General features: G+C 35.1%; 1 protein-coding gene across 4 annotated transcripts in view; it reads right to left on the reverse strand.

Annotated features, from left to right (window-relative positions):
* The window catches only part of LOC592143 (copper-transporting ATPase 2), a 38,436-nt gene extending 16,200 nt beyond the window's left edge, over positions 1-22,236 (reverse strand). Inside the window, exons 1-10 of one of the 4 annotated variants that reach the window (XM_030992308.1) lie at positions 22,110-22,236; positions 18,486-18,901; positions 16,988-17,186; positions 15,958-16,026; positions 6,442-6,813; positions 4,409-4,572; positions 3,228-3,389; positions 2,109-2,188; positions 1,208-1,358; positions 97-330 (exon numbers count right to left, since the gene is read on the reverse strand). In XM_030992308.1, the coding sequence (XP_030848168.1) occupies positions 97-330; positions 1,208-1,358; positions 2,109-2,188; positions 3,228-3,389; positions 4,409-4,572; positions 6,442-6,813; positions 15,958-16,026; positions 16,988-17,186; positions 18,486-18,875 (1,821 nt within the window). In that variant the 5' untranslated portion in view covers positions 18,876-18,901; positions 22,110-22,236. Of the gene's footprint in view, positions 1-96; positions 331-1,207; positions 1,359-2,108; positions 2,189-3,227; positions 3,390-4,408; positions 4,573-6,441; positions 6,814-10,452; positions 10,948-14,108; positions 15,142-15,957; positions 16,027-16,987; positions 17,187-18,485; positions 18,902-22,109 lie in introns of those variants that run through there. The other 3 variants (XM_030992309.1, XM_030992310.1, XM_030992311.1) reach the window with 3 other exon arrangements.
* Positions 22,237-25,399: the final 3,163 nt, after the last annotated feature.

Consider the following 25,399-nt stretch of genomic DNA (forward strand, 5'->3'; position numbering starts at 1 on the left):
TTACCAATTTCTCATTCAGTTTACAAATCTTAAGGACCATTTAGCAACAGATCATCAAATCTTGAACCTTTCTTGCTATATGAATATAAGACCCACCTTAGCCATGTGTTCCAACCATCTGCCTAGCGAAACAAAGACAAGCAGCATGGGAGGAGTGTCAAAGAACGTCATAGGACTGCCGTCTTCTTGACGACCGATGGCGACGAGGACAATGATGAGGGAGTAGACGTATGCAGTCGATGTCGCCATCATGATGAGGACATCCATGTTGGCTGTGCGATGTTTGAGGGCCTTGTAGGCTTGGACGTAGAAGTACCGACCACCTAGAAACTAAAGGAGCACACACACAAATATCTGATTACGGTACAAGACACAATTTGGAATTGTGAATATTTGGCTCTGAGACAATACATTTTTATCAAAGTTTCTCTTATTTTTCTAAGGCCAAGCTACATTTATACAGAAGAAGATGAAGATGACTATAGATCAAATTGTTGATACTAAGAAGCTACTGATTTATTAATTGTCCTATTTCTTTTTTGTATTCTATCACAAAGAATCTCATGAATCTCTTCATCCCTGTGTAACCATAAACAGGTTCTTACAGATTGAGGTTTGAATGGCATGGATGTTGAATAATGTGAAGTTTAGTGAAAGGATGGCAGAATATATGAAATTTGTACACCAGCCTATGGGAAATTTAAAAAAATACATTATTTGAACACATTTGTACACAGGTCTATGGAAAACCAGTGAGTGGCATATACTGGAATACCAATTAACGACACTTACCACACCTCAAGGAGCTGCAGTAAATGTTACCGTATATATGACCACTTGCCGTTCATAAACTTAACGTTTTATGAAACAGGAAGTTGCCGCTGCTTCCAAATTTGCAACAGGAACTGGACTTTAGCACTGAAAATGGGACTTACAGCTACGGTAAATGCTTTTGACCCCAGGGCCCCGTTGCTTATTTAAACTGGAAAAACAGCTCTGACAATAAAATATATAAAATTCAAAAAATGCCACGATCCCTGCAACGAAATGTCAAATTTACAATAGCAAATGCAAACAGAGATCACTGTCTGGTAAATAAAACAGTTATTATGACACTGCTCGAAAATGCCTCGTGATTGAGAATCCAGTAGTGAACATGTCTTAGAGACAAACAAATCAAATTAAATGTTGAATTCATTGTATTTACCTGAACCATGGTGGCACAGATGAAGAGGATAAGATTCTCAAGTGAGAGTCCAGGAATGACGATGATGTGATTCTTTGAGATCATAAAGTAGAGCATCGTTGTAATGGCTGGCACACCAAAGATGAGTGAGATGAAGAATGATGTCCTCCACCTTAGGTAGGATTAGAAAACAAAGGTTATCAATACCCTCAAGCTAAGCAAAATATTAAAGTGGATGTTATAAAATAATGAGAGAATATTGTATCATCCAGGGTTGTTTGAGATTAGAGGGCATTCCGACTGGTAAAGGCAAAGAATTTATTATTTGCAGGAGAGGTTCTTAACAAGTTTGTGAATGGACATGTAAGATCTGTCTATTGTAAAAGAGAAATATACTTCAAGTTAGCAATACCACATCTGTTATCCTTTGGATACTTGAGATGTGTCAAGGAGTAGGTATGATAAACTGACTTTCACAATAACTTTCTTAACTTAATGTATACGATGCAACAAATACATTCATAAAATTTTTCATTATACAGCAAAAGACTATGATAAATACATATACATGATACAACATAAATAGAAATCTTCATTAATACATCTTTCCCTGCATAAATGAGATGCAAATGATTGACGTAATGAGCATTCACAGAATGGTGTCCTGCTTCATTGTGTTATGTAAAATATGGTTTCTTAGAATGTTTTCAAAGACTTGAAAATAATTAAACATCCAATTTAAGCTTTCTGTTCATTCTAGCAATATACGCTGAAGAGTGCAAGATGTAAAGTTCTGTATCTTTTAACTACAATAAATATATGAAGAAATGAATTCCCCAAAACAACCTGAAATAGGCTGAAAGGATTAAGTCTCTGTATTTCATACGAGAATAAATGTGCGATTGATGGTTGGATGACTTACTTCTTGATAGTTTTCATGTGTTGATTTGCCAAGTTGATCTGGTTCTCTTCTGTACTGATTTCACAATCAAAGCCAGCATCCTAAAAGAGATCAAAATGAGAAAGGAAACACATTGAAATCATATTACCGCTAACTTATCCCAAGAAGCCAGTATTACGATAAAAATCTCCATTCTTCTTTGTCCCTTCGTCAATTGAGCGCAACATACAATGTAGGTACATGTGTATTTGCTTTAAAGGCATTTTTTAAACAATGTTTTCAGTTTTACAAATCTGAGATACATAATGGCCCTACGTGTTAAATTGCGCTTCAAAATGATCATGAAGTGCTTCAAAAAAGTTTAAATCCTTGAGTGACCCGTTTTACCATACTCATTTTCCCTAGTAGACTGTAGCGTTGTTCAAAACTGTTTGGCAAACAGTTTTTGACATTCTTAATTCCAATCATAAATATCTTGATAATCAGACAGGCGATCGGCTTGTAAAAGTAATGGGACTCCTGACTGGCCTAAAGGTTTATAATTACGATTGCAACATGAGCCTAATCCAGGATTTTGTATAGAATATGAGGTAAAGATACCCAATCCCTTTAATAGCTCTGTGATAACGACACAGAAATATGAAGTGTATTCATCCACTTTAAGTCATCATAAAAAGACTGCTGGGGTTTAGAACTGCGTATCTAAACGTCATTTAATACATGAATTATACATTAACTTTCAGGAGCCAAGCATTTGGATTGGCTTTTTTTTTAAACTGCTTTTAATGCAAATTATTGTGAAAGATTTGGAGGGTTCTGTTTTTATATGCAAACAAAAAATGCATGTATCATCCAGGTGATAGGCTTCACAATTTTTGTGTTTAAGGACATAGGAGGGTGAATTTGATCGATATTATCATGAGTTACTACACAAAGCTGGGAAGAAAAATAAAGAGCTGCTCTAAAATTACAAACTTCGGTTAAATTTTTACGAAGTTTAAAGAATTGAAAATGGGCAGCATAACAGTTTCTGCATACATGTATATATACATTTAAGTTTTACGCTAAAATTAGATCCTACAGATGTTTGTTTTATTACCCTAAGAATTTTTCAATTTCAATTTGTTATTTTGTACGTACCTCAATGGAATCCATGATGGTTCTTGGTCCAATGCTCCCTGGATCATAGCGGAAGACACCTTTACAGGTCGTCAAGGCAACAGAAGCATCTTTAACTCCTTCCAGTGCTTTTGTTAGACTCTCAATGTTATTGACACATGAAGAACATTCCATACCATTGATCTAATGAAGAAGGTAGACAAGACAAAATACTGGAAATTCATAATGTTCCTCTTTATATTTAGAATGAGCTTTAGTTTCCTTGACAGGCTTAATGAATGTTTACATCAATTTTTATTATAACAATTAAAAAAAACTGTCATCGTGTATATTTTATTTGACTGATTTTGGAGTTTAAAAAGCAAAAATAAATGTGCGACACTTCAGAGCCATTACATCCACACCACAGAGTGGTGGTCAGGTTCCACTGATATCAATGAGGCTATACATGTAGCTGGGGTACTATTTTGAAGTTCCTTGCAGTTCATGATTTCCTTTCTAATTGGTATCCATTTACTAAACCTGGGGGGTGTTTCACAAAGACTAAGATTGTCCTTAAGTTGGACTTAAATATGACGGGTCGTTCTTGCCACTGTTTTCTCTCACCATTATGATCTTTAGACAACATTTTTTCCTTCAATAATGAATTATCAAAAAATGTAAATTCTGTAGATTTGTGACTATGATTTGTACATCCCTTGAGAGATCAATGCCACTTAATGGTGATAGCAAACCTGCTATAGTTAAGTCCAACTTAAAGTTGATCTTATTCTTTGTAAAACCCCTTGGGTAGAGAGAAAGAAACAACTAGATATTTTTTCTATGGACATAAGAAATGGGCAAGGATTTTGAAAACTCAAAATACTTTGGTTTGAAATAAAGTCAATGAACCACTTTGCACTTTGGCATCCTCATTTCATAAATATACCTCAGAGTCTGCAATAGGAAGACACTGCCGTTATGGAATTCAACACAAAATTATCAGGGGGGTGTTTCACAAAGATCCTAAGTCGAACTTAACTCTAAGTTGTACTTAAACATTATGGAGAGCCATTTGTAGCCTTAAACAAAAAAAAATTGTGGGGCCGTGTAGGCCTGGCCAGGGCCTGGCTCTTTTCTCACTGTAAACAGGGTCTTAGAATCTTTGTGAAATACCCCCCAGGAGAATCGATAAATATGTTATTTGAAGAACTTTTACTTACAATGAGATTGAGCGTCTCTTCTCCAGCCATCTGCTCCTCTTTCACCTCTGCATCAAATCCCATGTCTTCTATCATCAATGCAATCTCTGCAGGAGTTACCACGGCAACCTGGTACTTCACTTCTGTCTTTTGGGCTATCAGAGAAACAGTCACAGCTTCGATGCCTATAATATTAACATGGAGAACAACAAATATATGTAAATTAGTTTTGTTTGCTTGTTTTTTTTTATGAAGTTTAGTTTTAGTTTAGTTTAGTTTATGAGGGAATCTAGTGAAAAGCAGGGCTTGTTAAGACAGATTTATAAAAAATAAAAAATAAAAACAATCCAATGCACAATGTACGGTATGCAACATTACAAAAATAATCTCCTTTTCAACTACTGATGTTTATACTTCATATTACCAAAAGCCCATAAAAGATGACATTCTTGTCATTAAGTAAGTCATACATGTATGGACCTTACAAATGTTTAGTAATTTAAAGAATTAGCATGATAAACATAAATCCAATATGCAATCTTGGAGAAAAAAAAGTATTTACCGGTACATCTTTAAGCAAGTTTGATTTTTCTTAAAGGTAAAGACCAGTTATGGACATGCGATTGCATTGTGAAAGAAACGTTGTGGAATCGATCAGAAAAAGTTGATCATCTAGCATCTAGCATCTGCAAGGTTCTGGAATCATCAAAATGATAAGAAATTTGGCCCATTCTTCGTAAAGTTACAAGCACTGTACACAGAAAGATGTATATGGGACTACCCTATATCTCTCACAGACCATGAGAGAAACAAATTTACCAAATATATGAAATGGTAGGCGGTTTCCCGGCAAATTTTTTATCATCATGTATTAGTCAAAACATATTCTTTCACATGATTGGTAATGAGAACTTCCATTTCATTTTTTGAAATTGAGGCGTTTCCAATACTGGTCTTTACCTTTAAACTATGATAGAGTGGAAAATACAAATCATTATTGCCAATTTGAGGAGGAGAAGCTGATTCATTTAAACCTTTCAAAGATTGAACTGTTATGGGTTAAAAACTTCATGTTTGTGTGAATCGAGTGATCTTTTTATATCAATAAACAGAAAATAAGAACAATACAGATAACATTCAATGTGTCGCCTTCGCCACAGGTTATCAAAAGGGCAAAGCAATGAGAACTTTCTCAAATATTTACTGGACCATATTTACTCAATATACATAGTCTTCATTCAAGGCAGAATACAAGTAAATTTCATTCCTGTGAAAAATAAGTTGATCAAATCTTGAGTAAGTAAAACTATCAAATGTAATCCCCTCTCATTTTTCGGGGGTCAAGAAAGGGATTGTCGACAAATTTTCAAGAATATGTTGTTTTATAATGCAATTTTACAACAAAATATATACTCTTTTTTTTTACACAGTCATTCTCTCTCGAAATCTAATTTGAATATTCACAAAGTAAGTTTTTATTTGTGCTTTGGTTTACTTCATACAGATATTCTCATGTGGGAAAGCCTCAATAATTCAACCCTGACTTGTAGCATTATCACATTAATACACGTGCACTCTATTCAAGTATAAACATAATTATCTAATTAGAATTTAAGGCTATCCTGTTCCACTAATATTGTTTGTGAAAGTGAAAGAAAATATAATCAGCCACAACAAAGGGTATCAGCATTGGATTATTCCTGAAAATAACATTCACTCTAAAACTTGCAATTTTGTTGCGAAAATGAATACATACATTATTTGAAATCTAAGGAGAAAGAGTGGATGCAAGATTAAAAGTTGAAAATGGAGAATTCTAACTTTTAAAAGTAATAGTAAAGAAACCAAACCTCACTTGAATGACAAGTTTTGTCTAAATGTGAAAACAAAACTTGTTACTGTCTGTTGAAAGCCAGAAGGACATTAACCCTCTGTTAAAGAATATGAGTTAATGCCCTTCTTGCTCCAAACAGATAAACATTCCTGCTATAGTCCCTCACACCCTGCATTGGTTCTAAAAATGCTTGTTTTACAAGGAATTTTGAAAAGTTTACCTCTTTGTTTGATGAGTGATTTTTCAATGGTATTGACACAGGAGGCACAGGTCATCCCAGTCACTGTAATGACACATCTCCCGACCTCCACCTTCCCATCATCCTTCACCATAGCAACCCTAGGCTTCATCTCAAGCACAACATCCCCGTTCTTAATCCCATTCTCCCTGGAGGTAGAGGGTGGGGTATCCCCCTCAGATGCTATCAGGGCTTGTATCTCGGCCCTGTCTACGGAGGTGGGTTTCTCTTTGGGGTGGGCGGGGCTCGTGGAAGGGTGATCGTCGTTACCCCCTCCCCTGGGGTTGTGGTAACTCTGTATGCAATCGCTCGTTGATTTGGGAAGATGGGCATCGTCAGCTGGCTGTGAACAGTCTAAAGTGATGAAAATAAATTATAAATGTCAATTTTGGAATGAATTATTCTTTGGGGAAGACAGGGAATTGGCAACTTGTAAGCTTTCATTTTTTATCACATACACATAATCCTTTCAATGTTATATATTTCTACTGCTTAAAATACATGACATTAACAAATCAAATTGACTAAAACGAACCAACTCAAATTAAATCAGAGGGGTAGGTACATGTAAGGACCATGCATAAGAATGTACATGTACAGTTCACAAGAAAAAAAGCATAGGAAATAAGGCTTTTGCAAATAAACCACAAATAACAACTTGATAATTTCAAATAGAATAACTAGTAACCATAAAGATGAATATAAAAGGATGTCCCTGAAAGCTAATCCAATGTTCCGCTCTAACAGGATAATTGAATGACTTGTGTCAGCTATACGCCATTGTCATCTTTCAAGTGTTCCATACAGATTTGAGGACAACCACATTAATGTGGGTTAATGTTTTAAATCCCACTTCCTCATATCCCATGCATGCATACATGTACATGTACGTCATATCAATGTCGGTCTACTTGATAAAGAACAAATGCTTTCATATTCACTCTTATTTGAGTCAGTTAATGAACAGATCCATGATATACATAATAATATATGGCAAGATGACATAAAATGTTTGTGACTCATTAATGACATGTCATGATGTGATATCAGTCAACATCCCATATATACATGTGTATAACAAAAAACACATTTAAATTCCTAAGTAATGGAAAACAAATATGTACCCAATAAAACAATGACAGACTGAAGTTTACAGGTGTATGTATATTAAAAAATGAAACTAGGAGAAATGACAAACAATTTCACACTTTTCTCGACCACGATACATGCATGTAGGACATGAGAAACATCAAGAGAACGTAAAGTAAAGAATAATAATTTACTGTAAGGACTATAAGGATCTCAATTATGTTTTGTCTAATTGAACATTGCATATTTTTTTTAAAGTAACATAATCCGACCACACAAGATTTTCCTTTTTAAAAAATCTATAAAACAGATTTTTTGTTTGTGTATTTGATTTGAAAAGCTAAAGGTCTTCATACATGGGAGAGAAATACTGTCTGTTTGACATACATGTAACAAGAAGATCAAATACATGTCTATCTCTACAGAGTTTATGAAATAAAATGTTTCAAAAGGTGACTACATGAAATACATGACATTTCCCTTTAATGTTTCCCTTTAATGTAATTTCTAGTTTGTTAGTTCAAGTGAATGATTTACTCTTCACTTTATAATAGATATATAATCCGTTTATGGCACTTGTTTGCCATACCATGCTTGATATTTATGAATAGGACAATGACAGGCTGTGAAACATGCTGATTTTCATGATTATTTTCTGTTCGAAACAGAAATTGTGGGGGTGTGCATGTTTTCCAACTGAAGCCAATGACCCTGAACAATAGTATCCATTCTGAGAAACAGCTTGGAGCCTACTTTCATCAGAAACTCCTTGCATGTTCTGGCAACCATGAATTGGGATTTGGATTTACTACATTCTCTTGCTTTTTAATGTTTTGTCATTGTCTTAGAGATATGTATGTAATGTTTCACGTCACTTGAATATTTCTACATTCCTATACCTTGAAAATCAAAAGATACTTTTAACTTCATGACAAACTATTTCTTACAATGTACATATTTTGGAACTATAAGCAGTTGTATAACAATGGTATGATCTATAGACATTTTCAATATTCCCCCCCCCCCCAACCTCCTGAAACAAAACAAAACAAAACAAAATCCTTAAATAATGATGATGGATCTTATCAGTATATATCAATTCTCAATCCTCTCAAACATTAAAACAAACTACATCAGCTTTTAATAATAAACTGTGAAAATGACATATAATTTATAATTCTTAGTGTGGTAAACAGTGCAAGTAAAATAAAAGTCATCCATGCTACATCACATCCTTTTTTTGTTTGTTTTGTCATGAACAATATATGTTTTTTAAAGTACAGTGTGTGATGGCTTTCTCAGGTACATGTATATGCTTTCAAATGGCAATAAACTCCAGGTGGTGTTTCACAAAGATCTTAAGTCAAACTTAACTCCTAAGTTGGACTTAAAACCTTATGGAGAGCCATTTGTAGCCTTTAAAACAAAATATATTCAAAAGCAAAAATTCAAGTATTTTAGACTTTTCATAAATTACACATTGAGATTATGAAATCTCCTAGATAATAGAAAATATGAATGTTTTGAATCACCATTTTATGCCTTTTAAAATAACTTTTACAAAATATTTTCAAAGATACTATGGCTTTCCATAATAATAAGTCCAATTTAGAGAAAAGTTCAATTCAGAGAAAACTTCAACGTAGGATCTCTGTGAAACACCCTCTTGTCCCTGTTTCATAAAACTTGATATCAATAACAAGTTACAAGCTACTGTTATAAGCTACTGAAATCAAGGCATCTGATTGGCTGAGAGCAAATTTGTCATAGAAATTTTGCATTTGTCATAGATAAAAAGTTTTATGAAACTGGTCTCCTGTATATATTTTATTAGTAATTTTTGATTCTCCCTACATTTAGGGCAATATACATGTTTGTCATTGATAAGAGGAAATTCCAAGGTTTGGGTTGGTTGCAAAGTATAAGTCATTCGGAAGGAAACTAGAGGTGGAACAACTTCCAAAGAATCATACTTTAAATGCAATAGGTATTTCCAATTGCTTCCTCTCCTCTGATCTTGGGAAAGTAGGTTTATGTGTCAATCACAAACACCGTGTGATAGGTTAAGTACTATTTTTCACTTTTCCTAAACCATTTTAGTTTTATTTGGTATTCAAATATAGGAAAGCAAAAGTCTGTATCTCCCTCCAACTATCTCTCTCTATCCCCTTCTCTCTCTTTCCTTCTCTCTCTTCCTCCCTCCATTCTTATGTCTCTCTTTGACTCTGTCTGTCTTTGTCTCTGTGTGTGTCTGTCTCTCTGTCTGTCTGTCCGTTTATCTCTCTCTCTCTCTCTCTCTCTCTCTTGGCCGTGACCCCAGACTCACTCAGAAAAGGGGGCATACATTGTCTTTTAATTGTGGCCAATTTGTTTTACAGTGCTGAAGTTGTTTAGTGTAAGGGCCTAGGGGGGGGGGGGCTGTGCAGGAATAATAACTGAGCTCCACGAAAGAAAAAAGAAAAGTAAAAGAAAGAAAAAGTCTTTTCAATGACAGAAATGCTCCCTTTCTCAAATTTGTCACTGCATGCCTCTTTTTTTTGTGAAAACGATACTTTTCATACTAGTGAGAGGAAAGTTGATAGTCATTGTACATATAAATCAAAGTTGAACAGAAAAATCACTTCTTAGCGGGGCTTGCAGAGATGTTTCTCATGTGTTGCCAGCTATGCACAGACATTATTCTAATAATAAGAGTTTCCATGGCAATCTCAATGATACTAACAAATTGAAGTAGTTATAATTTTCAGAAGACCACCGTGCACAATAAAAAGATTATTTCATGGCAGAAGATATTTCTCTTCATGTTCATGAATACACACATTTATTCTTAACACAATTCATACATGAAACCAATCAAAGCCTACATGTATCCCATTTAACCTCTCATATTTTCTTTGAACTTACCATTAATATCAACAAGGGCAACATAGGCTTGACTATCTTTCTTCATGTTGACTAGAGCTCATTAACCTTATTCCACCAATGCAGAGGGAAAAGTTGAAATGAACTCAAGAGAGACTTGTAGATGATGACATATACGTTCACAAACATCTCATCTCACAATTCCAGTTCTTAAAGGATATAAGAAGCAAATAATCCTCAACGCTCCTCAATTATATGCACTTGATCATGATCGACAGCTCAAGTTCTAAACACACAATTTTAAGAGAGCATTTTCCTTCACTTGAAGTTCAACTTTGATAGAGACGTACAGCACCAATGTCAATATGAATGAGGAAAGGTTTGAAACAAGCTCTGTATTATTAGGAATAGTTATACACTTATGCTTCGCTGCTGCAGTTAACACATGCTGTGAACTTCACTGGAAAAGAGAATGAAAGTCTTCCAGCACCCCATAGAGGTGATGAAAGAAAGGTGAACCACCGCGGCCTCTGCTTACCTGCAGCCTATACAATGGACTTGAGAATTTCTCCAAGCCAATAGCCCTGCAGCACAAGCACAGCTTGTTGTTATCACAAGTATACATATGCTCAGTTTTGCTCGCCTCAAAGGAGAGTTTGATCTACTCTGATTGTCAATTTGGTTTTAATAGAAACAGAAAAACAGGCCAGTGAAAGTTTGAGCAAAATCTGATTAATAACAAGAAAGATAAGAACTTTCCAAGGTACAATCAATCAAACACAAATTGGTAACTCTGTGAAGTATCTTGCAAGCTCCCCTCCCTAGTTAAATTTTCCCTTAAGAAAGTGTTTAAGCTTACATTCACCCTATGCAATTATAATTTTGCTAATATGTATTTATACAACCACTGCATGAAACCAATCAATCCCATCATCAATATCTAAGAAAATAATAATCTATCAAATTTTCTGTACAAAGCAAATTGGAGAGGAGCTCGCAAGATTCGTCACAATGTTGCCAATTTGTATTTCATTCAACTTCAAGAATTCATAAATTTCCCATTTTAGTCAGATATTGGTCAAACTTTCACTGATTTGTTTCTCTCATTTTTCTACTTTCAATTATTTAAATTAACTTAATATAAGGGTGGACTTTCCCTTTAAGTACAATGGACGCTAGCTCTCGAGAGCTAAGTTGTAAGTTATACCATGGACCTACTTGTAGTAGGTCCATGGTTATACTAAGGGTACGTTTATGCTCAACTTTTTCTGGCCAAAATGAGGCCTTTGTTACGTGTTTAGTTCAAAACACAGTTGCGTCCTTCTCATTTTTGTAGAATCACCGAAAAACAGTGATTATACTCGCCAATCGTAAACTCACAAAAAGGTGCGTTTTGGATCGGCGATTCTAAGGAAGCATAAACGCACAATCATTTGTAAATGCGTTAAATTGGGGTCAACGTAGCATACGCAGTGCAGGTTTGCAAATCCAGCTGCAGAGTCAGAGAAGTGAGCATAAACAGTACACCGTGGAACTGCGATTATGATGAGCGTTTACGATGAGCGTTTCAAATTGCTCATTCTGCCTTCAAAATTGAGTATAAACGTACCTAAAAGCCTATCCTGTAAGAGTTACAAAGGTTGTTCACACTAGTCTGCCTCCAGAGCCGGTTATTTGTCTATCCCTTCCCCATTCAGCCAAGCAAAGTTTATTGTATACAATTGTATAGCTAGAATAGTTTTTTCTAGCCTGTACGTATGTCATGTATGTATCCACACATTGTGTGTCTGGACAGGTTGGTTATAAATCCGAACAGTTTATTTCAAACAGTAATCAGAAGTTTACATTTAAATTTGGTAAATCTTCAAACTAATGTTGGACAATATTATATAACAACAAATCTTCATGATAGTTATTGCTATATGATGCATATTTTTCGTTAAATCCAAAGGCAAAAGTGACAGCTCATCTTGAAGAAAATAACAAGAAAGATAAGAACTTTACAAGGCGCAATCAATCAAACACAAATTGGCAACTCTATTGAATCAGGACCATAAATGTGCAAATCGTACTGAACGAAAACCATGAACTGTTTGGGATCGAAGGGCCTAGCATAAAATTCCAATGCAGATATGACACAAGCTGACACCAAACATACAAGGTTTAATAGCTACATACTATTTACACAATATTCTTATCTGGTGTGTACAATGTACACCAACTTCACTACATAACGATTCTTTATCCAAGCATCGTACAATTTATGTCTGGTGTGGATGCCCTCCCAGTTGCCCAGAGATCGCAGACAAACCGAACACACCTGTAGAACTGAACTTTAGACTGTGTTCTTATTCCAGGCTGAGTTGTTGATGTGAGTATTCCTACAGGAACTCTTTTATACACACCTTCAGTGCTTTACAAAAATGGTTGGTAGTCTCTTAATAGCTACAATGTATTTCAAATTATATCTTTATAGCTTCATAATTAATCCTCAAGAAAATTATGTTCTTGCATATTGGTTTCAAAATTCTCAAGTGAATATCGAACAATTCTCATTTTCTAGGGCAATATATAGCATTTATCATTTTATTTCACCCAAAATTGAAAATTTCTTGATATATTTGACCATTGACCAATGCTTCTTTCTTGTATCATATAACAGTATTATATGGTTATATCAAGATTTTGTTAATATTTTTTATGATATACAAACACGTATATATTGCACCTCGAGGGCCCTCTAAATGAACTGAAATGGTTCAACACTGTTCAATATTAAAGCCAACTGGTTCTGTAAAGAGCACAGGATTTTATGATACTCTCCTCAAATATTTATATACATATAAATATGTGCCGGTATACGTTACAACATGTGCCAGTATACCATAAAATCAAAGTTCCCACAAAATTGATATTTCAATGGTAGTTATAGTATACTCAAATATATGCATATATTTTGATCAATTTGAAAACAACAAGAGGTTACATGTACGTGGGGAATAATGTTCCATTTCTTAAATTCCATGCAACAGAATTTACATTCTGCAAATTGCATATCTCAAATACAATTATAAATTGATATAATTATATTATAACAATCAAATGGATAATTTGTAAAGACTTCACTAGCTTGGTTCCCACTTCCTGCATTCACTTCTCAATTGTTAAACACAAACTGATATATACATGTACATGCATGTATAAACGAGAATGTTCAAGCAAGATTATTTTCATGCATGGTTAGCTGCTATTAAATTAGATTGACAAAAAAAGAATGAGTCAACAGTACAGTACATTAAAAACCATGATCGTGTCTATGAGCCTGTTTTCTAGTAGTATAAGCTGTATGAGCTGATATTGCAAGTTTGCACACATTTTTGTCCTAATTCCCACTTATTCCATTTGATATGACAAGGATAATGAACATGCATGCATAGTCCGTAAGTACAGTAACCACATAAAACTACATGTTGGAGCAGTTGGAAAAATTACATATATATCATTCAACAAAAAGTTGAGAAGTAAATTTTAGTGTATAATAAAATAGAGATACATACATGTACTCTAGGAGTCAGAGGGCGAATAAACAAATCACAGGTAGTGATCTGAGAGAGAATGACCAAGAGGAAATATCGCCAACAAAATGCCTCTTGAAAGAAAGAAGCTACTTCACCCCAACATTTTCTTGGCCCACTTACCATTGACGGCAACTAGTGCCACATATCCTTGAGTGTTTTTCTTCATGTTATCTTCCTCTCAAAGTTATCCAATGAGAGAAATCCTTTAATCAAATGTTGCTTGTCTGCATGATCCCCAATGTGAAATCTATCTCAAATAAGTTCTTGAAAAGAACATTCTTTGGCTTCAAGGCCAACTACCTACACAGTGATCTTCATTTTCTATGAACTTGGGTAATTCAAACTGAGGAATATCAGCAGAAAAGCAGATTACAAAATCATCCTTCGCTTTCAACTTGAACTTTCTTTCTTCCACAAACAAGCTCCTTTTCCAAATGACAGAACAACATGGTTCACTTGATTTTGATGGTTAATGTTTAGCTGAAATATTTGATATTTGTAGGGATGAAGAAATTTCCGACTTGGTCTCGATGAGGTGTCCTCGTCTCAAAGTGAAAGTCAGTCTTGGTGTGGGGGACCAAAACTGGAATTGAAGAACCAAGTCTCAATTTCAAGGACCTGCATGGTCTAGATTCCCCCAAAATAGGCCAATGTTATTTAGACTACATTTAATATCAAAGTGTTTTCAGCTGTATACGGTCTGCTCTCTTCCTTCCTAATTTCAAAGAAATAACGGGACAGGCACAGACAGACAAAGCACTATAGCTGAGCTCACTCATGCATTTTCAAAGTGCACTGAACAACGGATGAGCATATATAGTCTTAGAGGTACATGCCCCAAGCTCCAATAATAGAACCTTCAACCTTTTCATTCCATGATTGAGCACGTTGCCCTTTGCAGCTCAGGATCAGTATTCAAATGGAGCTGATTAAAGCTTAAATCATATTCTCTTCACAAGTCCAATGTAGAAAGCAGTTCCTAATCACAATACACCTTCATATATATCCAATTATGATCGCTTGATCCAATTATGCAGATTATTGTAACATTAATTTCCCCTTGCTGGTATATTCTAAACTAGAAAGCTCACACTCTTTCCAATAACTACATGAAAGCCTATATGTGCACCGTACGTACACTCATCGAGTACAATGCTCTGTTGATTCCATTGTGCAAATAAGTTCAAAAGCTCTTTCATTGTATTCCATTGTTTGCTCTCTAAGGATTTCAAAAGAAGTAAAAAAAAAATAGTCTCAGCGTGATGCCCCAGCATGTTTTCTTTTCCTTTCTTTGTTCTTTTTTTTGGTGTTTTTTAAAACAAGATCTGATGGTGTTTCAATTAGGCTTCAAGAATATTTCAAGGCTTATAAGTGCACGCTAATAAAAGATTAACAATATACTTCATCGAGTAATGAACAAAATAAAAGAAAGAAACAGCAAGCAAAGAGGTAGAGGGATATGGACAAGGGGAAAGGAACAAGAAAAGAAGATTCCTGGACCATCTCCAGCATCCTCCCCCTAGTCAGTTACCTTGTCAATTTGCATTTAATATAATGTAAGAGTTCAGACGATTTTGACCAATTTTAACAATTTTGACAACAACAAAATAATTCAAAGAGAAGAAAGAGAAAAATACGTAAAGAAAATGATGACAGTTATAAAAAAAAAAGACAATGAGATAACATGCTATGTAAAAAGTAAGAGAAAAGGCAGATGACATACTACAGAAAACAATCTAAATATGACCAAAACACTGGTGAGAACAAAATAAATTGGACAACTAATATGATTCTAGTATTCCAAAAAATGGCACCATGGTTGTGATAACAGTGATACTACAAAGACAAATGCAAAATGATTTGAAGACAAAATCAAAATCTGTGTAGTGAGTCTTTCAGGTTGAATGTGACACCAACAAAATGGATGTTGACACTGACTTGACAGTGAAATTTGATTAAATTGATTTACCAAGCAAATTCTGCAGTTCTTCTGTCGTTCCTTTCTCATTTCTCCTTCTGCTCTGTCTTGATGTGCCAGCTTGAAATGTATTATGTGTTAGTCGCCATGAAAATATATTAATCAACACAACTTAAAATTTGATTTTAAATCCCCTTTTTTTTTCTCTCTCTCTCTCTCACATTATTTATCTTTGTCCTACTCATTCTCTCTGTTTTTTCCTTTATCATCTCTCCAACTACAATATTTGTTTTCTTTATTTTGTTCTTTCTTCCCCCCCCCCCCCACCGCGAATTTTTTTTTCCTACGAACTTTGAGCTCGCGAGGGGAACCTGCGCATGCGCACTCGCGAAGGAAACCAGCGCATGCGCACGTGGAATCCGGTAGGGCGGTCAATAGGGTGATAGTAATTATACAAAGCAATCTTTCATCAACTCATCGTTAGCTCAATCGGTAAGGACAGCATTTTACTAATAAAACCTTGGAGTTGCCGTGAGGGTTCAAATCTCAGTTTATTTAGTTTTTTGCCTTTATAAATAGTGAGGCAAAGCAATAAGTAATCAAAGTCTAATTGTTTGTGACCTCCTTGCATGCGTGAAGTATAAAAGTTTGTATGTGAGCATGCGCCAGGTATAAAAGTTCGTAGGAAAAAAAAGTTCGCCCCCCCCCCCCACCTTCTCTCTCTCTCTCTCTTTCTCTCTCTCTCTCTTTCTCTCTCTCTCTTTCTCTCCTATCCTTCATCATCCAATTCCATTCTCCATCTACTCACTTTGCCCATTACCCTTTAACCATCACCTCTCCCCCTTCCCTTCCCTCTCCCTTCCCTCTCTCATCTTTTTTGTTCTCTCTTTCTCTCTCTCTCTCTCTCTCTCTCACTTTCTCTCCCTCTCTCTACTTCATTCATTTGTCTATCTTTCACTCTTGTAACCATCTGTCACTTGGACTTTGATTATCAAACAAAACAAACTGCAATCTGTCTCATTAAAAGCTTTCAACTATTTGTTAAATGTTTGTTTGATATCTAGCAGAGTTGTGTAACTACCTGTGCTTGATTCTGACTGATAGCCCAGCTTGGCAATGACGTCCATCACAAAGCTCTTCATGCTCTTCCTTCCCGGATCATGAACCACTGTTAGGGCGCCCTCGTGGTTGACTGTTGCTCTCATGACCCCAGGACACTCACGAACCTTCTCCAAGACGCAAGCCGGCAACTGACTCCCTCTTATGATCTTTCCTTCAACCTAGAGGGAGGGGGGGGGGGGTCAATTTTTTATTTAAAGTACAGTTAAAAACGTAAAATGCCCACCTTTTCTTTACTTAAAAAAAAACATTTTCATTCTAATTGATCTGCTATCCATTTTCAAACTGAAGATGACAAAAACATATTTTTATAACCCACAACATATATAAGGAATATCTTATCTCGTAGACAACTATTGTGTCAACAAAATGAATGATAAAATTGCTCTCCAATCATCCTTTTTGTAAAGATAGCACAATAGTTCGATCAGGATTAATAATCTACTTTAAACCTAAACTAAGGCATGGTCCTGGGAGTTTTTACAATTATTTGAATGATCTAGAGTGCATCAAATGTAGCATGAACTCATTCTTCAAACCAAAGGAAGTGTTGCTCAAGTGTTTTTTCCCCTCCTCACTTTTCATTGAACAGCAATTGCTATCAATATTCTTTCTTTTTGTATTTATTGTCGATCAATTTCCACAATTTGCAAATACATGTCAACTGTTTTTAATTTTTTGTTTAATAATTATGAACTTGACATCAAGTTTTAGATAGCAATTACACCAGACCCATTTATTGAAATCTTCATAAGGATAACAAAATATTTTTTAAAAAACTTTGAAGTGAAGTCCTGCTATAAAATAGATGTAACTGTTGCTCAATAAGAGTGGTGAAATAAATTACCAGAAGATCATTACCTTCAAATATCAATATATGAAAAATACTGAGGGGAGGAGAACAATTTAAAACTAGAAAGATAACAAAATGCCAGAGACAATTCAAACAGATTGGGAAAAACAGTAGACTTCAAAACCTTGTAGATCACAAAATCTTACTTAAATTCCAATTTCAAAAAAAAAATGTCATTGAATTGAAACATGATTATTAAATGTTAGGCCTATACTTGATATCATCATTTGATGATAGATTTCTCCTAAAGATAAATTTAAAATTCACCTGGAAGAACTTAGGAATTGTATTTTTTTAGAACCCTGAAAAAGTCTCACTTTTTTTTAATTTAATATGAAAGTGACAAAATAAATACAAAGCAAACAATTTACTCTCTATTCTTTAAAAAAAAGAAGACAAACAATATTAGAAAAATATTCTTAATTGGAAAGAAGACAGAATAAATACAGTAGGGATAAATACTACTTGGACAGTCTTGTTCTAAATTCTAAAATGGTACTGAACTTTACAATGTTTCTTCTGAATTCACTTGACAGGGATTTTTTAAAAAATTGTTATCCAACAATCGATATAAAAAAATATGCCGACTTAAAAAAAAGACACTTACCTTGATTATCAAGTTAAATGTCTCACACTTCGGTGGCCCTATTTCCTTCTCCTCAAAATCTGTTTGTACATTGGCTACAGCAGAATCATCATCATCAGATTTTCCGGACTCAGATACAACAGGAGCGTTCTCATCCTTTGATCCAACGTCGGGTGAAACTGGATTGGCAAAAGACTCCACTTTGCCTACTATATAACCAAGCTCATCAATGACATGAGCTATGACATCATGACCAATCAGTTCATTGTCATAGAAGACCCTGACGATCCTGGTCGGCAAAGAACTTTTCACAAGTTTGACCCCTTGAAGCTTGGTGAGTTCAATCTCGATCGTTCTGCGGCAAAGCTCACAGTTCATGTTGGGGACTTTGATAATGGCAACGGAAGCCATCTTGAAAGTTTTTCTAAGAAGAGGATCTAAAATAAGGATGAAAAAAGACAGATCCCCAAATGATGTTATCTAAAGTGAGCATTCGCTGCTATTCTAGTCAGCAGGAAATATTTGTGAGGAAATAATCAAGTGCAGTGAATTAAGGAACATCTGCACACATGATGACAACATGAATTAATACTACACCTGAAAAAAATTGGTTTAGAAAGGTATTTCCCCCTCTAAATTCTTAAAATTTGGAAACATTCCTGTTGTTCTTTCACATGAATTCATATGGGAAATGACACAATAACCACATCCACATAAAAATAACTTTGATTAAAGTAAAGGAAAAAAAAAAAAAAAATCTTTTTCTTTCACCATTTGTTCAAAATAGTAAGTGCTTTTCACAAAATTTTCCTGATCCCAATATTATCAGTGGGGCTAAGGGGTATCTTAGCAGCACTGAAAGTAGAGGACTCATAATGTACATTTGGTTTTACCAAAGTAGGCTAGTCCCATCTATAATACAGGATTATTTGGTCCCAGAAAAAGCAGGGTTAGCACCGCAATTGTAGTGATATCTCTTGAAATGCGGTGCTAAGAGCTCAAGTGAAAACAGAAATCAAAATATTCTGGGGCTAAATCAGATTTGTTAAACATTTAAATCAGATTTTAAAAACAAATTTCAATCAATGTTTTAATTTTCTTTAAATAAAAAATGTTCCATTAAAACATGCTTGCCTACATGTACTGTAGTTGAGGTCATGAGGACCTTTAATATGAGAAATATCTCATTTTTGTGATACATGTACATTATACTTTCAAATTTAAAAATATCTATGATGTCATCAACATTACAGAGCAAACATAAAACTAAAGCACAATGCCCCAATAGCCTTGCCATAATGATTGGAACAGGTTATTTTTCCTGTGACATACAAGAAGCAAATACACAAATTTAATTTTTTAAGGAACCATTACTTCCTCAATCAAATGGTCAAATTCAATGGCTTTACTTGTGCAAACATGTGTGAAGGATATTCAATCAAACACAAGGTTTATTTCTCATCTAAAAGGTAATGGAAATATATTTTCAGGTGGCAAACTAATAAAACTATACTAGCCTCTAACTATTGTGGGGGCCATTATACAAAATAATTACCTATACAAGGTAATTCCACAATGCAATTAAAATGCCTATTTGGCCGATTCCGCAAACTAGCAGTTTCAAGCGGGCTATATTTCCTGATATTTTAACTCTTCACGTTGTATACAAAAACTCAATATTGAGCCCAATATGTGTTGGCCCTATTAAACATCTGAGCCCTTCAAAGCAGCTGAGTTTGATCAGACTATCGTGCGACGCGGTAGCAAGGTATAGTACCCTACGGTATTAACCTTTCATGACTCACAAAGGAATAGGGGCAATTATAATATTGACTGGCTTATCTTTTCGATGATACAATGATACAATTGCCCTTACTAAAATCACATTGGCTCTTTTTTGACTCGGTTAATCTAATTTCAGTAAGGGCAACATTTCCTGGTATCTCTATCAAGGCCAGTCAATATTATACATGTATATTTTTAGCAGATGGGTTTATCATGTTTTGGGACCAAATGGAAAATAAGCCAATTTCATACAGGATATGTTTCACGGAATCGCATATTGTATACAACACCTTAGACCTCTATAAGGCCATTTTTTAAAAATTCATGTTAAGCGTCCCCGTCTGCTTTTTTTTTTTCTCTTATTTTAATATAAAGACATGAAAAACATACTGCTAAAATCCTATTTTTCTGAATTAAAAAAAAACAAACATAAAAAATAGCCCGGCCTGGCTTGGCATCAGGGAAAATGTACCGAGCGGCCAAGGGCCTCTTGCCCTCTTCCTTCCTATTTTTCAAAAAGGCCTAACATGCTTTATACAGTTCATTAACACTAACAGGCCCCATCTGGTTGATCAAGAGTCTTGATCATTATCACCATCATTTTTTAGACTTCACTTTTGTATATATGTGTTAACTTTCATCAACACAATGTTGGCGACAGTTCAATATCTCCAATAACAAACCCCTTTGAAGAAAATTCTTTGCAGAATAGACAATCAAAACCGTCTACCTTCTTGAACATCCCATTAAAAAATGTGTTATAAAATTAACATGCATTTCTATGGGATGTCCCCAAACTTAGACTTACACATAGAAAAGTAGCTTACATGTCCATGTACAGTGTATGCACTTTACGTTCGACACGTCTCAGCCTCATTTTCAAACACTGGCGCTTTTTGCCCTGATTGGCTATTGCTGCCATTTGCTCAACGTTATAAGATGTTAGTGCGAGGAAAAAGCTTGCAATTTTCTGTTTGATCTGATACGGTTCGAAAATCATGATATTCCAGTTAAGCCTTCTATTTTGTATGATTTTTTCAGCATCCTTAAAAAGTTAAGTACTTTACTTAAGTTTAAGCCTTACTTTAGTTTGAAAAATTCTCATTTTAAATGTTTGTTGATTTTTCTATTTTATGTGTGTACCTACATAGATGCTTAGTGTCCACCATGCAGTTATGTGTATAAAGCATAACGTGTCAGAGTGTTGTGTAAGATTGCGTATTGGCATTGTCATTGCGCTCTCTGCTTAGATTTAAGTGAACCCTTTCTCACTTAAATTTGAAACCACTCGAGCGGATCGGCCAATGAGAGCGTGTTAACTCACTGTACAGCGCTACATGACGTGATTATGACGATTTCGAGAAACTGGCCCTTGCTATCTCTTCAATGCTAGTATTATTCTAAGTTGGGAAGATGCTGATGATCATCGAAATTCTGGTGAATACACAACAACAACACATCACAATACATCACAACAACGCCCATAAAAACATTCAAATTTCCACATAAAACAATAACATGTGTCACTTCCTTACAATTCTGCCATGTTCATCCTCAGAAATCACATCTTGCTCACACCCACCACATGCATTTTTTTTGCAAACTCATTCATGATTTACTGGCTACTACTGCATATATATCATCTCATCACATGTAATTCTAATTTCTAATTAAATATGCGCGTGTCTTGAAAATGGCTTCTATTGGTAAATCAATAATGATGAATAAAAATCGATTTTAGCAACTGTCCACCACAAAAATACGCACGCCATGAACATGAACATGAACATTTTTGTTCTCAAAAAGCCTTCAAAAATATTTGGTAGACAATCTAGTAACTGTTAAGTTCTGAAATATTACCTATACAATTTTGTATTCGTCGACGAAAGCTGAAATCGAAATTCACCACCAAAGATGTTTTCCTGACTCTCTAAACGTTCGACGCAACAAGGATCTAGAACAACCGACGCGACGATCAGCGAGGAAATTCATACCAACAACAGGTCATGTGATCAGTCACATGACTTCAACTACGTCATGATATAGTCACCTGACTTAAATCACCTGATATATCGTACGGAAGTAAGCCGATGAAATCAGTTTTTGTTTGTCGCGTTCATATTTTGGTTCATGACGTAATTTTCTCTACATCTTCCTTTTACTTTGAATAATGAGAGTGTTGTAGAAAACAGGAAGAGCAGGATAATACCGAATGAATGAAAACATAGTCATAACAATTCGCTGACAAGGATGTTTTCACCAATTCATAAGAATTCATAGGCCTACATGATACTGATAGGACTGGACATTTATTGTCATATGGATAAAGGTTTCCCAAATCAACAATTCAACTTTTTTCCGGGATACAGTCTATATGTAATATGTTCTTGGTATTTTTAATTTTAAAAAGTTTCTCTTCATTCGTTTTGTTCTATCTGTTTTTGTTGTATGTTTTTCTTCTTCTTCCTCCTCTTCTTCTTCTATTTGGTGTTAATTTGTTTGTTTTATGTTTATTGTGATTTGTTTCGTCTTTTTCTGTGTTTCTCTATTTCTGTTATTAAATATAATTTTTGTTTTGAATCTATTTTAAGTTATCATTCATTTTTTATATATTTCTAAGCAACAATAACAATTAAAAGATCGGATCACATATCAACTATAGATTTGAAGAAACAAAGGGAAATTGCACAGCTAGTCTCAACAACGGCCGCGAATATTAAGATTGATAAAAAGAAAACTAGGAAAGATCCGAGAAAGATATTTTCAATCAAGAACAACTCACATTATCACAATCACTACATTAAAAGAGTTTTGATTTTTTTTCCAGATACCCTTATGGGCAACAGCGATCTTCATGTTTAAAAAAAAAGTAGGAACTTGAAATGTTAACAGACTGCAATGATGTTTTGTTTTTTCCAAGCAATTTTTTTTTTTAGAAATAGGGAGTTCGGAGTCGGGGTGCTAAATTTGGTTTTGAGGACTTGTTCCCTCCACCCCTTCCTGATTCACCACTAAATGTCATCCAAATTAGCATCGTATAGGCTTGTTTCTTGCGTGTTTCTATTAGAAGCCATTATCCGGTTAAGCCGATAAGGGGTCAATTTTGCCTAATAGAAACTGTACTTATCCGGATAATGGCCGTGGGGGCTGTGACGCGTTCACGGGATAATGCAGGGGAAACTGGATATAACGTAAGTAGAAACTCACGCCGTTCCGATTGAGTGCACACGAAACATGCCCCAGGTTATTTTTTTTCTCTCTTTATTTTTTCTTTATTTTTAGGTAGGCCTACTCCAAAACGTATTTATATTTATAATGGTTAATAATTTGCAAAATAAATGTTTATTAAAGTGATTCGGTAACATTGTTGAAGGTTGATGGAACAACAGTCTGTGTATTTGTGTATGATCGAATGTTAAATTGTTAATTATTATATTCCTTCTACTGTACTTAAAAATCCTGAGAAAATTCTCAAACCACAAAGGTATTTGTGATTTTCTTTGAAGGCGCCACTCTTCAACAGCCTCTAACAGTGATTAACAGTAAATTCTCTAAACCATTTTTAAATTTTCCGGGGAATTTTCCCAACCGTTTTCCTTGAAAATAAGACATAAGACAGGCTATAACAAATATGTCGACACTTAAGTGTCTGGAATGGTATACAGAGCCAATTCATTGCTTTGTGACGTTTTACATGCACCTAATGTAATTGTAATATAGTTGGGAGAATTAAGGAATCGATCAGATCAGTTTTTCCCAATTTTATCATTGATAATGGTCCGTTTTCAAACTTTCAGATTATCTTTAATTGTAAATCTAGCATTGAAGTCACTATACCTTAGCACTCTCATCTGAACAATGTTTAAATTACTGTAACCAAGTCCCTTTAACTAAAAGGCAAATAAAAACTTTCGAAAAATGTTGCCATTATTGTATCAGGTTGGGTAGCAATAATACACTCTCATTCATATTTCAGTTTGATAAAAGAGAGCAGAGATTGAAAATTAGATTAATGTTTTTATACTATAAAAACCGGTTTGATATAAAATCTCGTACTCACAACGAAAAAAAAGAATACAAATGAATTATAGTAACCTTTGGTACATCCGAACAGTCTTTGGAAAGATGACAAGTGCATCCCCTTCATAAGTTTTATACTGAAATGAAGAAAAAAAAATCAATGGAATCAGACACATGCCCAGTTTCTTCAATTCCCTTTGGGTTGAATATACAAGAGGACTACGGGTCGGTTGCTTTCTAATCGACTAGTGCCCTCTAGCGGTTTATCATGCTTATTTTAGTCCCTCTCGACTTGTATTTGTCTTCTATAGCCATAGAGATATATACTTAATAAGTATATATCTCTATGTCTATAGCTGACGCGAATAATATGGTGGCCCTGAAGGGACATCGCGAATAGACTAAATCGTGAAAAATATGCGATAAAATTCACGATATCGTCAATTTTATCGCATATTTTTCACGAAGAAATTCACGAAAATGACGATATCGTGAACTTTATCGTGAACTTTTCACGATGAAATTGACGATATCGTGAATTTTATCGTGAAAAGTTCACGATATAAAGTTCACGATATCGTCAATTTTATCGTGTACTCTATCGTGTACTCTATCGTGTACTCTCCTGACGGGCGCTTCGTAAACAAAACCAGCCCTAGCTTGGGGAGACAGAGAGAAGGAAAAAAGGGAAAGGGAAAGAGAAGATAAAAGGAAAGAAAGAATAATAAGAAGAAAAGAGGGAAACGGGGGGGGGGGGCGAAGGGCTCTTGCCTCCTCCTCACTCCCCCCCCCCCCCCCCCCGCCAAAAAATAAATAAGGAGAGAGAGAAGGGAAAGGGAAAGGGAAAGAAAATATAAAAGGAAAGAAAGAAGAGGAAGAAGGAAAGAGGGAAACGGGGGAAGGGCGAAAGGCTCTTACCTCCCCCCCCCCCAAAAAAAAAATAATAAGAGAGAGAGAGAGAGAGAGAGAAGGGAAAGGGAAAGAAAGAAGAGGAATAAGAGGGAAACAGGGGAAGGGCGAAGGGCTCTTGCCTCCTCCCCCCCCCCCCGCCAAAAATAAATAAGAGAGAGAAGGTAAAGGGAAAGGGAAAGGGAAAGAGAAGATAAAAGGAAAGAAAGAAGAGGAAGAAG

Source organism: Strongylocentrotus purpuratus, unplaced genomic scaffold (genome assembly GCF_000002235.5).
Source record: "Strongylocentrotus purpuratus isolate Spur 01 unplaced genomic scaffold, Spur_5.0 spur5_scaffold_2, whole genome shotgun sequence".
NCBI lineage: Eukaryota > Metazoa > Echinodermata > Echinoidea > Camarodonta > Strongylocentrotidae > Strongylocentrotus > Strongylocentrotus purpuratus.